The sequence below is a fragment of the Liolophura sinensis genome, chromosome 13 (genome assembly GCF_032854445.1).
Source record: "Liolophura sinensis isolate JHLJ2023 chromosome 13, CUHK_Ljap_v2, whole genome shotgun sequence".
In the NCBI taxonomy this organism is placed as follows: Eukaryota; Metazoa; Mollusca; class Polyplacophora; order Chitonida; family Chitonidae; genus Liolophura; species Liolophura sinensis.
The window spans coordinates 18591208-18608470 of record NC_088307.1 but is presented as its reverse complement, the minus strand read 5'-3'; the positions used below and the strand labels follow the sequence as shown (position 1 = coordinate 18608470).

The following is a 17263-nucleotide window of genomic DNA, read 5'->3' as shown; positions in this document are numbered from 1 at the left end:
CACCTTACTTATCAAAAATTTGTGACATAAGGATGAAATAAATGATATTTTTCATGCCAAAGTCATAGGTTTAAGCTGCTCTCAAAAGGCATTCCTTAAACACACAAAACAAAATGTTCCACTATCAGTCCATGGCAATGTGACCTTTTTCCATGGGATTCCTCCAAAGCAGTTAACGTAATGTATATCCATGCTGTAAATTACTGGTATACACTGGCAGTAAATGTATACACTGGCAGTAAATGTATACACTGGCAGTAAATGTATACACTCCTCATTCATCAACATGGTATGTAATACATATATATACACATGTATACACACAGAACAGCCAAAAAGGTGATAACAATGTTGTTATTAGCCATTTACATGGTACAAGTTTAAATTTGTACATTATTAAATTACAACGACACAAAATTTCATAGGTGGAAAGATTGAAGAGAAAGCTTAAGCTGAAGAACAACTGTAGATGCTGGGCACAAAAAAATACATATAGTGCACTCTCCCCTGTGTAGAACATATTCTGATGAAAGGGTCATATTGTATTCACACTTTATACAAATAGTGCACTCATCCCTGTGTAGAACATATTCTTCTGATGAAAAGGTCATATTGTATTCACACTTTATACAAATAGTGCACTCATCCGTGTGTAGAACATAATCTTCTGATGAAAGAGAATATACAAATACACTTTATACAAATACATGTAGAGCTGGGTTCGTATCTATCACGCAACTTCAAACTTAAGCCACAAATTGCATGTACTTTCACAGCTTAATGAGGTCTGCCAGCCCTGGACAAAGGGATGCAAATCTTGTAACTAATAAAACAGCAGTGCCCTCTAGCCACTTAAATAACAACAACACCGATTTCAATACCAACACCAGTAATCATGAATAATAAAAGCTGACATTGTTATTCAAACAGATAGAGGGCACTGCTGTTTTATCAGTTACAAGATTTGCTTCCCTTTGAAGAAGGCTGGCAAACCCCATTGTGGATGTGTTTGAATTTCTGACTGGAGTCTTAAGATGTTTGATAAATACAGGTCCAGAAGGCTAAAAAAATAGCATGAGCTGTTCAACCGTGTTCTCTGTGAAGGTGAGGTTGAGACTGGTGGGAATGAGCCACTGCACTTTGACTCACTGGGTCAACGGTAAATAGCAGACAGTAGGCATTATATACTATACATTAATATAAAGGCTGTTCAAAACAATGCACATTTTGTATAGTTTATTACTCACATGAGTCTGCAACAACAACAAAAAACCTACCATAAATGACCTGAAAGCGCATGTTTAGAGGCATATCAATGTCACAAAATATTCTATCTGGTGTTGAAAGTTACATTTTTTCAGCAGGACAACATCCTACCTTCCAAACAAAGGTGAAAATAATCAGGCAAAATTGACGAGCAACTTTATACTCACAGACAATGTTTTACGTCATTTACTGTATGTGAGAACTGATTTCATAAATCCATACTAAATCAAAGTTTGCTTCTCATATCTTGGATCATGAGTGGACAAAATTCATTTGTGGAACCCTTGAGCTGATTAGACAAAATACAAGATTTTGCTACCTTTGACCAAGAGTGACAAAAAACATTTTTGTCATCATTGAGAAATAGCTAAATGCAATTCAAATAAATTCAATATTAGATCATCAAACTGTGGTACATTTAATACACGTACATCATAAACAAACAAGACAACTTGAGAAGACAATTCTAGCAAATACATGAATTATCAAGAACAATATGCCAAACTCAATAACAAATTCAATACAAAGCGAAAATATGTAAGTCAAATTAATGATATGGAACCGATAATAACGCTTAGAAAAAAAAGCATTTCTACATTATATATGTACACACAGGTAACACACTTTATTTATTTCATTAAATTAAAAGAAAACAAAATTCTTCATAGAAAATGACTGGTTGATTGACGTTAGCAAAGAATCCCCAACGAGACTGAAATTAATGAGATTTTTAAGACTTAAAAGTTATTTTGCTCATCTATTTTTTTTTTCAGCTGCAAAATCAGAAATGAATGTTAAACACTGACAAATGAAGATATAATCAAAATTTCAACTACTAATTTAAGAAAAGAATTCAGAAAAAAAATCTTTAGCGACTATATTACAGCGGAAGAAATAAATCACACAATCTGTCCCACTTGGTGACCCTCTTTTTCTGAACAGGTCTCAAATCATATAATACCATATTTCATCTAAAGTTAAGGTTATTTCAAACTACACTTTTTCCTTGAGTCATCAACCTAATAGGGCCAATTAAGTGATTTTTGTGAAGTTTCAAAAATTTCATTTCAAAAAAAGAATCAGAAATGTCATTTTAAGCCTGTTTCTGAAAGTGTATTTTTTCATACCAAACTACAGGTGAAATACAGTATATCGATGTGCATTTGGCTGACTGCCATACGTATGGCTGTTGAAACTCAAGTTCTCTACTGATAACTGAGACATACAAGTATTTTGAAGTGCTGTAATTTAACACATACATGTACAGTATATTTTCGTAAGACACCATTTCACCTTTACAGAATAAGGCACTGTGTGGATGTCTATGTTTCAACATTATCCGTCCAATAATCATATAAAGGTTGAGGTCCTGCGTTCAAAAGAAATAAGGATCCAATACTGAAATCATAAAACTCATCCCCGTAAGTAACAAAGTGGTCCATAGCTAAGAGCTATTGTTCTTTCCTTTATTACATCACAGTGGGAAACTCAGGGACTCGTACAACCCCCTTCACACCTGTATGAAGACAGTCCAGAGCCATGAACTCATTTGTTCTTTCCTTTATTACGTCACAATGGGAAACTTGGGGTCCCGTAAAACCCCTTCACACCTGTATGAAGACTGTCCAGAGCCATGAACTCATTTGTTCTTTCTTTTATTACGTCACAATGGGAAACTTGGGGGCTCGTAAAACCCCTTCACACCTGTATGAAGACTGTCCAGAGCCATGAACTCATTTGTTCTTTCTTTTATTACGTCACAATGGGAAACTTGGGGGCTCGTAAAACCCCTTCACACCTGTATGAAGACAGTTCAGAGCCATGAAATCATTTGTCCTTTCCTTTATTACGTCACAATGGGAAACTTGGGGGCTCGTAAAACCCCTTCACACCTGTATGAAGACAGTTCAGAGCCATGAAATCATTTGTCCTTTCCTTTATTACGTCACAATGGGAAACTTGGGGGCTCGTAAAACCCCTTCATACCTGTATGAAGACAGTCCAGAGCTATGAACTCATTTGTCCTTTCCTTTATTACGTCACAATGGGAAACTTGGGGGCTCGTAAAACCCCTTCACACCTGTATGAAGACAGTCCAGAGCTATGAACTCATTTGTCCTTTCCTTTATTACGTCACAATGGGAAACTTGGGGGCTCGTAAAACCCCTTCACACCTGTATGAAGACAGTCCAGAGCTATGAACTCATTTGTCCTTTCCTTTATTACGTCACAATTATCGGTGTATAGGTGTCCATAAAACACATATGAAGTACACATGCACTGCAATGTCACAGAAGAAAACGATGTGCATATCTGTGGATCCTTCATGCCCTTGTGTATAGCCCGTTCACGGGTCTAACCTTTACTACAAAGCAAGTCCATGGTCAAACAAAACTTTGTGGTAGATGCTGTGAAGCACTCTGTAGTTATCTCTTTTGCTGTATTGCAAAGCAATGGCATGGTGTTGAGTTCTAGGGAAAATCCACCCTAGCAAATTTCAGCAGCTGCTTCTTCAAGACCGTTACAGATAAGCCAAACAATGGTCATCAGCAGAAATGTACCCCAGTAATGTCAAACAGGCTAATATTTATATGATGTTCATAACCTTAGGTTGTCAGAGCCATTGCCAGCTCCGTTGTCAAATCAGGAAAATAAAGCAATATTCAGTGCTTTGTGTACTGGACTGAATTTGTTCTGGTAAGACAGGGAGTTTCAGTGTGCCAGCTGGGACATATAGTTGATGTAGATGTAACTACAGCTGTTTAAAGTGCACCATTTTGATAAAGTCTGATGATAATATATTAATGTTATGAGCATGTTCTTTGTAAAACTGTTACAATTGTCACGTTTGAAAGTAGTTTATGCACCTTTAGTACCATTTGGATTTTGTCAGGAAACTTCATCTTGCAAGTCCAAACAAAAAACAAAAAAAGTTTTATGAACAAAAAAGCCGTAACACTAAGAGTGTTCTTATTTTTTCCAGGTAGGGATTACAAAATGTGAGCACTCGCGTAAGTATTACATCTCACTGATATATCATAAAAACATGTAATTTGAAACCGACATCTCTGACATGAACATGGGCTTGACATGAATCTGAAAACAGCAACATGCATGTTCGACGATTTTTCAATAAATATATAAACTTTAACCCAATGCATCTTTTGTATGTAGACATGAATGCACAAGTTCATGAACATTTTTAAATAGAGTCACAAGTTATCTCCCTTTAGTTTCGTCACAAAGTCTCGTAATTCCCTTCTCCCCAGCCACTGTCTCCGACATCAGAGCCAAGAAAAGCTTCCAGCTCGGCCATTTCTTTCTTGGCTTCCCTGTCTGCATCACCGATGTCATCGCCCTCATTAGCTGGCTTTTCCTTTTTCTTCTTCTTTTTCTCCTTTTTCACCTCTCCACCTGAACTATCGTCTTTCTCTTTCTTCTTTTTATGACGATGTTTCTTTGATAACTTCTCCTCTTCATCCTGATGTAAGACGATAATGTTGTATTTAGTTATTTATTTCATTGCTGTTTCCCAATGTCATACTCAACAAGTTTTCACACATATTTAATTATTTGTTTACATTTCAAGAATATTTCACTTATACAAAGACGGCCAGCATTAAGGGGGGAGGAAGTTGGGCAGAGTTCAGGGGAAACCCACGACTATCCGCAGGTTGCCGAAAGGTCTTACCACATAGGGCTGGAGAGGAAGCAAGCTTGAACAAGACTTGAACTCACAGCGACCACACTGATGAGAGACTTCTGGGTGATTATGCCGTGCTGGCAAGCTAACCACATCGGGCATCGAGGCCACCCATTTTCACATATAAGATAGGGCTGAGTTTTATGGGTGGAGGAATTCAGCTAAATAAAAACGTGACAGTTTTAACACATTAAACTGCACATGTTAACACAGGCTAAAACATGCACAGATATTCTCTCTGAAGTTTGATATTGTGACCTTTTACCTTATCATCTTTCTTCTTTTTCTTCTTCTTTTTTGAGGAGACACTGCCTCGTTCTGACTCAGGATCCTGAGATGATGAGACTGTCGAACCCCCGGACGATCGGGCACCTATATAAAGGGAGGTATAAAAGTCAACACAGAGAGCACTGAATAGCTCTTATGCAGCTCCACAGCATAAACATTACTGTTGCACGAGGATCGTCATTGCTTGTCAGTTTACAGCAATGGTACGTATACACATACTTAACAGATTCCATCACAATATTATTAAAATAACTTTCAGGCCTTGAAGAGAAAGGTAGCTAGATGAAATTATCATATCTTGCAAGTCTGACAAAATTTCTGACTTCTTGACAATAGTGGGGTTTTAGCTGTTCCTGACTACAATATAGCACCTTATACAGGATAGAAAGGTAAATAATATAAAATTTTGCCTAATTCTTTCCTATCTACTTATCTAGGAAAAGTATTTGGATATTGGGGGGGGGGGGGGGGGGAGGGAGTAGGATGATATCCCACTGGAAAAATTTATTTTAATCATCAAAAGTAATACATTTATTTGCTTGTAACAGTGCTGCATTATTTTGAGTGAAAATTTAAAACGTTTACAATAATTGGAATTGTTGGTGGAGTTTAACCCCCCCAGGGTGTTCCAAATACCTGACGTGCCTTTAGCAGATAACTCATAAATGTCACTATCCATGTATCATGCACAAATGTTCACATTCAGAGCAATTTCCAAAGAACTTCATGTAAGACTAACTGAATACAAGAGGCCATAGGGGCCGTGTTGGAAGCTGACTGCCACAAGGGTGTTAGCATGGGCTTAATCAGACAACAGTCCAACCATTCTCTAGATGGTCCATCTCATACTTCAGGAGTTCAGTGTTCTGACCACACTACAAATCAGGTAGGTCGGCATTGTCCAACCAACACCGCTGTTTTGTGTTGAGCTGTGTTTTTTCACCAAACTTGTGATAAATTGGAAAGATAAGAGAAATTTTTCTCTCCAAAGCATGAGACACAATGATTTTCTTTTGTCCCTGTCTTTGTAATCTTTGTTGATACAGGTGTATTTTTCATACGCCTGTATCAACGAAACTGTCTCATTGTGATACCAGTTTCTCTCTTTCGCCTTTGGTGCCGCTATTTTGCCAGGTAACGGGCCTCAAGACGGTCAAGTTATTTCTACACGACTGCTGATTGGCTACTTTCACTCAAATTGACTCAACTTATTGACAACAAAATACACGTACATTTCTGATTCAACAATGACGGATGGTGTTGAGTGTTGTTGAACAAAGCTGAAGAACCTGCCAAGGCCACTCCACATGGCTCAACTTGCTGACTCGACTGTTGAGTCAACAAGAGTTGAGTGATGTTGGGTAGTCTGGATACGGCTATATGGACAGCCTCTGGTTAACAGCCACTTCAAACGGCAAATTTGAAAGAGTTTGGATGACCTCGAGACAAGATATGGACAGCCTTCAGTTAACAGCCACTTAAAACAACAAATCTGAAAGAGAAACCTGGCTAAATCTAGGGGTCTGGAGAACAGTGGTGGCATGGAAATGTTAAGGAATCCCTGCCCAAGGCTGGACTGAACGACAGAAGGCATGCCCATGGATCAATGGGATAAGTCCCTAGTGGGACATATTATGTCATTCCAGTGAGGCTGGACATTCAATGCAGTATCGAGAGCGCGATGTCACAATGGGTAGGCCAAATATGTCACAGATGAAACTGCCTCGCACAACAAAAGCCTTGTGACGTGCAAGTCCTACTGTGACATGAGCACAACCTTTTGTGAGAGGAAAATCTGCCAGTACCTCAATATTCTGGTATCCTTGTATCTTAGACACTGTCGCAGGTTTACAGCATGTATGTGTGTACTTGTACAAAATCAACCAACAAAGACAAATATAAACGCACCTGTAGAATTAGCTCGTTTGTCGCGAGTACTGATATCTTCCACACCTGACCCCAGACTGTTGGACTTAGACTTGCTGCCAATCTTGGCACTTTTTCTTATAACCTGAAAATTAAACATGTATGTAAAGCAAAGTTTACACTAAGTATGCTCCAAACCTAATCCCCCTGGATTTTGGTCAGGGCAATTTTCCAATTTACTTGAAACTAGAAGGTTTTGTGAACAAAACCTTTCTTGAGGCCCATTTAGTTTCAAACTTCACATATCCAGCAGTTCTGGAGGAAATGCACACACAAGGTTAATGTCTGCTTGAAAGTCAAAATACTTCAAAGACCGCAAAAGCTGATCCGTTCTTAACAGCCATAGGCCTTAACTTCAAATTAAATGTGATTCAACTCCTGTGATTCAAGCCCTCAGTTTCTGAGATATCGCTCAAGCAATGTTTACTGCCTTCTAGTATATTAAAATACCACTGCTGAACAGAAATAAAAAGCCTATAGATATACCCCCCAAAATGGCCTCTTCTCAGGCCCTTTGGTCACTAAGCTTCAAATCAAATTTGAATACATCCGTTAAAACATGTCTCAGAGATATTGCATTGGGAAGGTTAATGTCTTCCGCAATGTCAAAAGACTGGTGATAGAACATAAAGATATAATCCAAATCCTCAACGTTCTTGAGGGCCATCACGCTAAGCTTCAAATCAAATTTGATTCAATTCAGACCAGCAGTTTGGGGGGGATATCGAACACACAAGGTTGCCTGCCATAATGTCAAAAATACTGACAAACTGATGACTTGAGTAGACAAACCACGAAGAGCATGTCAAGAAGCCCCAACAGAAATTTGGTGAAAATTTGCCTCTAGTTCATAGTCCACCACAGAAGTAAATTTAATTCAATCAAAACACTTTTTGAAAAGTAAGTTAAGATACTAAGCTGTATTTATCCTAAAAGATTCACCTCTGGAAAAAAAAATGCATTTTTAGAGACAAATATTGGTCATAAAATATTACTCTTGGTGCTGAAACTTTCTAGCATGATATTATTCTAAACACACAGTAGTTTTAGATATAGCTCCGAGTGGTCTATCTGCTGACACTCACTTATTGTTTTCACCTTGAGCTCTCTCACCTGTGCTTCCTGAGCGTCTAACCAGTTACTGAAGTCTGGCGCCATAGCTAAATCCTCCTTGACTTTATCACTGGCCTCCTTTTCCTTATCACTTTCCTTAGCAGCATCGTTATCATCAACAGAACCACCAACCACAACAACATCATCATCAGAATCATCCAGAGTCACAGCCGGTTTTTCAGTTTCAGCACCATTGCTACTTCCTTTGGAATCATGAGGATTTTTACTAACACTCTTAGATTTGCCTGTCCACTTTTTCTCATCGTCACTGACTTTACTTGTAGGTGTTATTAATGCTGCTGGTTCCAGTTCATGAGAGCTGTCGCTGTGAGAACTATCACTCCTGCGCACAGTAGGGGCAGATGCTTTTTGCTCCATACCCGACATAGAATTACCTACATGATCACCCTCCCCGCTGTGCGAGGACAAAGTTTTGCTGGCCTTTTTTTTGATTACTGGGGACAGCACAGCAGGTTTTGCAGGAGCACTGTTCGTGAGGTTTGACTCAACATCTGAGTCCAAATCCTCCTCCATGGCAACCACAGGTACACCACTTTCTTCCTCTTCGTCACTGGTGAGCTCCACTTTGCTAACATTGGGTGAGCTCTCTGGCACAGAGGCAGTGAGAACACCACTGGACAGAGACTTGGTCCTGGTTTCGTCCTCAGAGTCAATCTCATCCTGAAAACCAGCCACCATGGGATTCCCACCATCATTGTCATCCTCAGAATCACTGGTAACAGAAATGTCAGGAAAACTACTTGTATATGTGAACCAGAGAGAAAGTAGCTTGCTCTCAAAATAACACAAGTGTGCACACTCTTTGTTATTTGTCACATTTTGTAAAAGAACACATCTTAAACCAATGTTTACCAACGTACTTTCTATGTCAATGGATTTACCTTCCCCATCGACAGAAATGCAGAGTTTTGTGCAGGAGTGCAGGGATTTGCATATTTAATTAAACTATGGCAGACTGACTTCTAGTTCTTTGTATAACAAAAGAGAGATGTGCCACCTTTATTATAAAACAACATATGCTCAGTACAATGCCTAAAATCATTTCACAGTCAAATTTGAGAGATTTACAAAATTTTGAACAGTAAGAGCTTTCAAGGGAGATCACCCATCAAAGGCTACCTCTCTGTGGTGTCCGTCACATCTTTAGTTATGCGTCGTTTTGTAGCGTCTTTGGTATCCTCTAAGAAGCTGGCATCAAGCTCTTCCTCATCAGGCACAAAGTCATCCACACTTTTAAAATTCTCCACAGCCTCTGTTCCAGGGCTTGTAACCACATTTTCTAAATGTAGCAGACAGAAAACATTCAGTACCATCATCAAATGTAACCGTGCTGTCACTGCTCAAGATACTGCATGATTTGATAAAGTGGCTACAGTGTAGTTTGCTTCAAAGTGAAGATGAAGACAAAAACCTAAGAATTTCAAGCAGAATGTATTTAAGAGCTACCCAATAGGACAAATACATCTACATGCTCATTCATCACTCTAATAATGCACAGGAAAATGAGATATAATGTACATATAGTCACAAGATACTCCACTAAACACTGTATCTGAAATACCTTGAATTTTGCAAAGCAACAGGAACTGAACTAAATTCATTCATATGTTTGTGTTCAATGCATTGTGGAGCACTGATGTCGAACCCTTCTTTTTTCATAAAAAACATACCACATAAATTCAATATATTTTACAAAAATTTTGTGCATGGCAGAACATAAAGACAGTATGGGGAACTCATAAAACTCTCTCCTGCCTGTAACAAAGCAGTTCAAAGTTTTCAATTTTGTTTTTTTCCTTTACTTTGTCCCAAATGTCAATATATGTGCACATGTAAAACACCTTTGTAGTACACAAGCACTGCAGCTATTTGGACCCATTTGAATAGCTGTCTGCGAGTCTCTCATTTGTACCCCATTTACCCGAGACAGCACCAAAGCCCATAGCACAAATATGCTCTATCAGGCCCACCTTACCATTCAACTATTTATGTGCAAATCCAATTCAAAATTCCATCCAAAAAGTTTTCACAATCAGCCAAATTATGTTTAGATACAGTCTCCAGTAGTGTTCCTGAAGATGACAAAGTCTTTTCAGCTGTGGCAAACAGATTTAGGGGTGAATGCCAATGTTGTTCCACTGCAGGTGTCACAGTCTCTGATCACAAATGTGTAACTGTTTTTCTTGCCTTGTTGGTTAGCCTTTTAACCATGTCAACAATGAAGCATTTAATACCTGTTGATGGACTCTTTTGTGGAGTGCTCTTGTCTTTGCTGGCAAACAAGCGGGAGAAGAATCCCTTCTTCTCCTCCTGTGGGGTTGGGGTGCTGGTGGGGGGCACTGGTGACTGAGGTGACAGAGCTGGGCTCTGACTGGCTGAGACCGGGGTGCTGGTTGAGAGGCTGGAGGTTGCACTGGTGGAGGCTGGTAAAGATGAAGGTACTGAAAACAATGCAACAACAAGAATATATATATACAAAGGAGTACCAAGTTCAACTATTTACTTACTCATGTGATTGGTATTTCAATTAAGCAATCTTTGTTGACAATAATTTACCAATCACCTGTCTCACTGTGTTCCAGAGACACCTCTTTACATCAGGAACTTTTCAACTTCACAAACATTTGGCTCCTCAATTTTCTTCAACTTCATTTAGATGTTACACTAAAATGTGATCAAAAATAGTTGCCTAACATTTCTGACAGGTCGCATGATACACTAGGTTACTTAATTGACAGTAACCAAATTATCATTCTGTCAGTCACTTTGTTACCTATCAACCTTAGTCTCATCACTCCTCCCCCCCCCCAATAAAGAACAGAAAAATATATTACTACATATAATACCTTTACCTGGGGGTGGGTTGCTAGGGCCATTTTGCTGGGCTTCCTGATTGGTTGATGCTTCGGTTGGAGCATCCCCATTGGCTGGTTGTGAGGATGAAAGTTTTTCTTGTTGCTGGCGTCGTTTGTTGCATAGGTTATCAATAAATCTAAAAGTCAGAATAGTACGTGTATACAACTAGAAATGATTTGCACACAAAACACATCACACAAAAATCACGCAAAAATCGTCGACTAAAAACATCTACCAAGCACAAAAGAAGTTATACAACTTTGGAAAACAAACAAATTCAAGTAAACAGCTCATGCCGGATCACAGATTTCTAGTTATGATAAATGCTAAAACAGGCAGCTACAGCCTGAAACTGGATAAGTCTGCACTGAGAAGATACACACTAGCATCTGTATGTGACACCTGTCCATAATATTTGCTGCCCAACAGCCTCAAGTCTAGATCACTGACTTACATGTCATAATTTTGCTCCTCTGATTCTTCATGAATATCCAGCTCCTCTAGAGTTGACTCTAAATCCTGAGAATTCACTTCTAGCTGACCCAATAAGGTTTCCCTCTGGAAAACAGAAAAGAAAAGTGTGTGAAACCCAATAAGGTTTCCCTCTGGAAAACAGAAAAGAAAAGTGTGTAAAACAGAAAAAGTACTCTCCTTCATAAAGCTTTCTGAACTCAAAGGGAAACGTTAACTCCTTCAGCTTTGTCCAATAATGTTCTTCTTTCATTACACAATGCCTCAAGAATTTTCACTGACAAAATAAAGTACAATTTCCTGCAACAGTTCTATATAACCTTGTACAGAACAAGTACCTTCATGCCAGGTTTCATATGATGTAACAATTCTGCTATATCGGCATCAGATTACAAAACCACTGGGAAACAAACCATATCAACTTCAACAAGTTATTCTATAGTGTATAAAGTTTATCAATATCAGTTAGCAGAAGTCTATAATGCAGTCTTATCCCAATGTTTATTCTGATCAATCAAAGCAACAGTTCACCTTAAGATGGTCGCGAATTCAGCACACAGATGTACATGACAGCAACAAATTTGTCTAGCGATCTAGTCACACAAAGGCTGTTTACATAAGTTTTCCGCAAACACTTGACCCACAAATAATGATGCAATCTTAGACTTGACTCAAAATTTCAAATTCCATTAAAGCTGTTATTTCTCATGTTACAATGTCAAAATATTGCCTGACAACGTAAATTTTGGATCAGTTTATGTACAACCAACTTCAGCTGAAACAATGGAAATGAACATACCAAAAGTAATGATTAAAACTTTGACTTTAAGTCTGAGATCGCTTTGTGATCCTGAAGCCAAGACTGTGACTGCATATGATGGACATTTGACTGACTGAGATAATAAAGTTATCCTTATGAAATATTGGACAGGACTTAAGTCTGAGATTGCTTTGCGATCCTGAAGCCAAGAGTGTGAGTGCATATGATGGACATTTGACTGACTGAGATAATAAAGTTATCCTTATGAAATATTGGACAGGACTTAAGTCTGAGATTGCTTTGCGATCCCGAAGCCAAGACTGTGACTGCATATGATGGACATTTGACTGACTGAGATAATAAAGTTATCCTTATGAAACATTGGACAGAACTTAAGTCTGAGATTGCTTTGCGATCCTGAAGCCAAGACTGTGACTGCATATGATGGACATTTGACTGACTGAGATAATAAAGTTATCCTTATGAAACATTGGACAGAACTTAAGTCTGAGACTGCTTTGCGATCCCGAAGCCAAGATTGTGACTGCATATGATGGACATTTGACTGACTGAGATAATAAAGTTATCCTTATGAAACATTGGACAGAACTTAAGTCTGAGATTGCTTTGCGATCCTGAAGCCAAGACTGTGACTGCATATGATGGACATTTGACTGACTGAGATAATAAAGTTATCCTTATGAAACATTGGACAGAACTTAAGTCTGAGATCGCTTTGTGATCCCGAAGCCAAGACTGTGACTGCATATGATGGACATTTGACTGACTGAGATAATAAAGTTATCCTTATGAAATACTGGACAGGACTTAAGTCTGAGATTGCTTTGTGATCCTGAAGCCAAGACTGTGACTGCATATGATGGACATTTGACTGACTGAGATAATAAAGTTATCCTTATGAAACATTGGACAGAACTTAAGTCTGAGATCGCTTTGTGATCCCGAAGCCAAGACTGTGACTGCATATGATGGACATTTGACTGACTGAGATAATAAAGTTATCCTTATGAAATATTGGACTGAACTTAAGTCTGAGATCGCTTTGTGATCCCGAAGCCAAGACTGTGACTGCATATGATGGACATTTGACTGACTGAGATAATAAAGTTATCCTTATGAAACATTGGACAGAACTTAAGTCTGAGATCGCTTTGTGATCCCGAAGCCAAGACTGTGACTGCATATGATGGACATTTGACTAACAGATAATAAAGTTATCCTTATGAAATATGGGACAGGACCTAAATAACATTTACTTTACAAAAGATGGACATGTTTGCTGAGATGAAAGAATTTGACCTACAGTGACCTACAAAATACCTTACTAACAAAACAGAACAAACCTGAAGTTGCAAAAAAGGCAGATTGAAAAACTTGTGGAGATATTTTAATCCAAATCCATTCCTCATAGAAGCTTCTGCATATCTTATCTGCCCAGCATCAGGTGGTCTGGTGAGATAAACAAGAACGATAAATTTGTTCATTTATTTGATTGGTGTTTTATGCAGTTCTCAAAAATATTTCGCTCATATTATGGTGGGAGAGAACCAAGCAAAGTCAGGCGGAAAAGAACAATGTATGCCAGTGAGATATGTACATGTAAATTATCTTGATGTAATGCAATGTTGCTGTATAAGACATTGTAGATCATCTTGCCTACAAGACGCATAGGTGTACATATGTTTTCAGAGCATTATACCTGTTCAGAAAACATTGGGCGAATGTTAAATAATCTTCAACATGAATTTTATTCACATGAAATACACAAGTTCAAAGTTCAAAACTTCTCCTAGATGTAATAAGAAAAAAACAGACTTTTCATACTCTTGTGTGTTATATCCAACGGAAATTACGCTCAAATGAACAATGTTCTAATTATTAAATAACATTATGTTGCTTTTGCCATTGTGGTTGTGGTTTCTTAAAAATTTTTGAAACCTATCCTTTCTAATCCAAACTGATTATTTTATTTTTAAAAATCACATTAAATACACTTTCAAGAGATCACAGCCAAAGTACACACTGTGGTGACTGTGTGAGGTGAACATTGTAACAACTCTGTAAGCTCTGTTACACTGACCTGTCCAAGCCGTCCAGAAAGTACCTGGCTGTGTCCTCAGCCACGGTCCTGTGGTGGCCCATATCACGGTGGTTTGCTAACACTAACACAGGGATCTGGGTGGGGATACGCTCTATCTCCTTCTCGACATATGTCCAGGTCCTGTCGGGAGAGAAAGAGAGACAGTTCAAAGACTGCATGACAGATTACAGAAGAAAAGATACATGGTCCCAATAACATGGTAATTCAACCTTTTTTGGAGAGTCAACATCAGTTGAAACTTTCCTTTTCTCAGGTTGTGATATTATCAATAAGTCAGGGGACGCTGAGAAATGAATGCAAGAGAAGCCCCCCCCCCCCCCCGCCCCAAAAAAACCCATGTGTAGAAAACATGAAAACCAAATGCCTAAGAAATGTCTAATTCACACAACTATCTTAACAGAATGTTACTTGACTGTAATTTGGTACAAGTGCTATGTACTCTATCCAGCTCTTAAATTTTTCAGGGTTTTTAAAAAATTTTCAGCTGTCTTTCATATTTAATGGAAATCTGGGCAGGCTTTTGTTTTTGTTTTCTTGGTTTATATTTTATGTATAAACCACAAAGCAGATACTAACAGTGACAAGACAAGAAACATACCACAAAGCATATACTCCCAATGACAACAACATACCACAAAGCAGATGCTCCCAGTGACAAGTACATACCACAAAGCAAATACTCCCAGTGACAAGTACATACCACAAAGCAGACACTCCTAGTGACAAAAGTATACCACAAAGCAGATACTCCCAGTGACAAGTACATATCACAAAGCAAATACTTCAGAGGCAAGTATGTACCACAAAACAGATACTCTCAATGACAAGTACCTACTACAAAGCAGGTACTCCCAGCGCCAAGTACATACCATAAAGTAGATACCCACAGTGACAAGCACATACCACAAAGCAGTTACTCCCAGTGACAAGTACATACCACAAAGCACATACTCCCAGTGACAAGAACATACCACAAAGCAGATACTCCCACTGACAAGTACATACCACAAAGCACGTACTCCCAGTGACAAGAACTTACCACAATGCAGATACTCCCAGTGACAAGAACATACCACAAAGCAGATACTCCCACTGACAAGTACATACCACAAAGCATATATTCCAGTGACAATTACGTACCACAAAACAGTGACAAGTACATACCACCAAGCAGATACTCCCAATGACAACAACATACCACAAAGCAGATGCTCCCAGTGTCAAGTACATACCACAAAGCAAATACTCCCAGTGACAAGTACATACCACAAAGCAGACACTCCTAGTGACAAAAGTATACCACAAAGCAGATACTCCCAGTGACAAGTACATATCACAAAGCAAATACTTCAGAGGCAAGTATGTACCACAAAACAGATACTCTCAATGACAAGTACCTACTACAAAGCAGGTACTCCCAGCGCCAAGTACATACCATAAAGTAGATACCCACAGTGACAAGCACATACCACAAAGCAGTTACTCCCAGTGACAAGTACATACCACAAAGCACATACTCCCAGTGACAAGAACATACCACAAAGCAGATACTCCCACTGACAAGTACATACCACAAAGCACGTACTCCCAGTGACAAGAACTTACCACAATGCAGATACTCCCAGTGACAAGAACATACCACAAAGCAGATACTCCCACTGACAAGTACATACCACAAAGCATATATTCCAGTGACAATTACGTACCACAAAACAGTGACAAGTACATACCACCAAGCAGATACTCCCAATGACAACAACATACCACAAAGCAGATGCTCCCAGTGTCAAGTACATACCACAAAGCAAATACTCCCAGTGACAAGTACATACCACAAAGCAGACACTCCTAGTGACAAAAGTATACCACAAAGCAGATACTCCCAGTGACAAGTACATACCACAAAGCAAATACTTCAGAGACAAGTATGTACCACAAAACAGATACTCTCAATGACAAGTACCTACTACAAAGCAGGTACTCCCAGCGCTAAGTACATACCATAAAGTAGATACCCACAGTGACAAGCACATACCACAAAGCAGTTACTCCCAGTGACAAGTACATACCACAAAGCACATACTCCCAGTGACAAGAACTTACCACAATGCAGATACTCCCAGTGACAAGAACGTACCACAAAGCAGATACTCCCACTGACAAGTAAGTACCACAAAGCAAATACTCCCAGTGACAAGTAAGTACCACAAAACAGTGACAAGTACATACCATCAAGCAGATACCCCAGGTGACAGGTACATACCACAAAGCAGATACTTCCAGTGACAAGCACATACCACAAAGCAGTAACTCCCAGTGACAAGTACATACCACAAAGCAGGTACTCTCAGTGACAAGAACTTACCACAATGCAGATATTCCCAGTGACAAGAACGTACCATAAAGCAGATACTCCCACTGACAAGTACATACCACAAAGCGAATACTCCCAGTGACAAGTAAGTACCACAAAACAGATACTCCCAATGACAAGTCCCTACTACAGAGCAGGTACTCCCAGAGACTAGTACATATCACAAAGCAGATACTCCAAGTGAAAAGAATGTACCGGAAAGTAGACACAGCCAGTGACAAGTACATACCACAAAGCATATATTCCAGTGACAATTACGTACTACAAAACAGTGACAAGTACATACCACAAAGCAGATACCCCCGGTGACAGGTACATACCACAAAGCAGATACTTCCAGTGACAAGCACATACCACAAAGCA

General features: G+C 39.0%; 1 protein-coding gene across 1 annotated transcript in view; it reads right to left on the bottom strand.

Annotated features, from left to right (window-relative positions):
• Positions 1-1277: 1277 nt before the first annotated feature.
• Positions 1278-17263, bottom strand: part of LOC135480526 (rab-like protein 6) — a 44777-nt gene continuing 28791 nt past the window's right edge. Inside the window, exons 5-14 of the mRNA XM_064760379.1 lie at positions 14506-14646; positions 13769-13874; positions 11628-11731; positions 11170-11309; positions 10552-10758; positions 9437-9596; positions 8297-9029; positions 7166-7268; positions 5235-5341; positions 1278-4747 (exon numbers count right to left, since the gene is read on the bottom strand). Of these exons, the coding sequence (XP_064616449.1) occupies positions 4505-4747; positions 5235-5341; positions 7166-7268; positions 8297-9029; positions 9437-9596; positions 10552-10758; positions 11170-11309; positions 11628-11731; positions 13769-13874; positions 14506-14646 (2044 nt within the window). The 3' untranslated portion in view covers positions 1278-4504. The remainder of the gene's footprint in view (positions 4748-5234; positions 5342-7165; positions 7269-8296; positions 9030-9436; positions 9597-10551; positions 10759-11169; positions 11310-11627; positions 11732-13768; positions 13875-14505; positions 14647-17263) is intronic.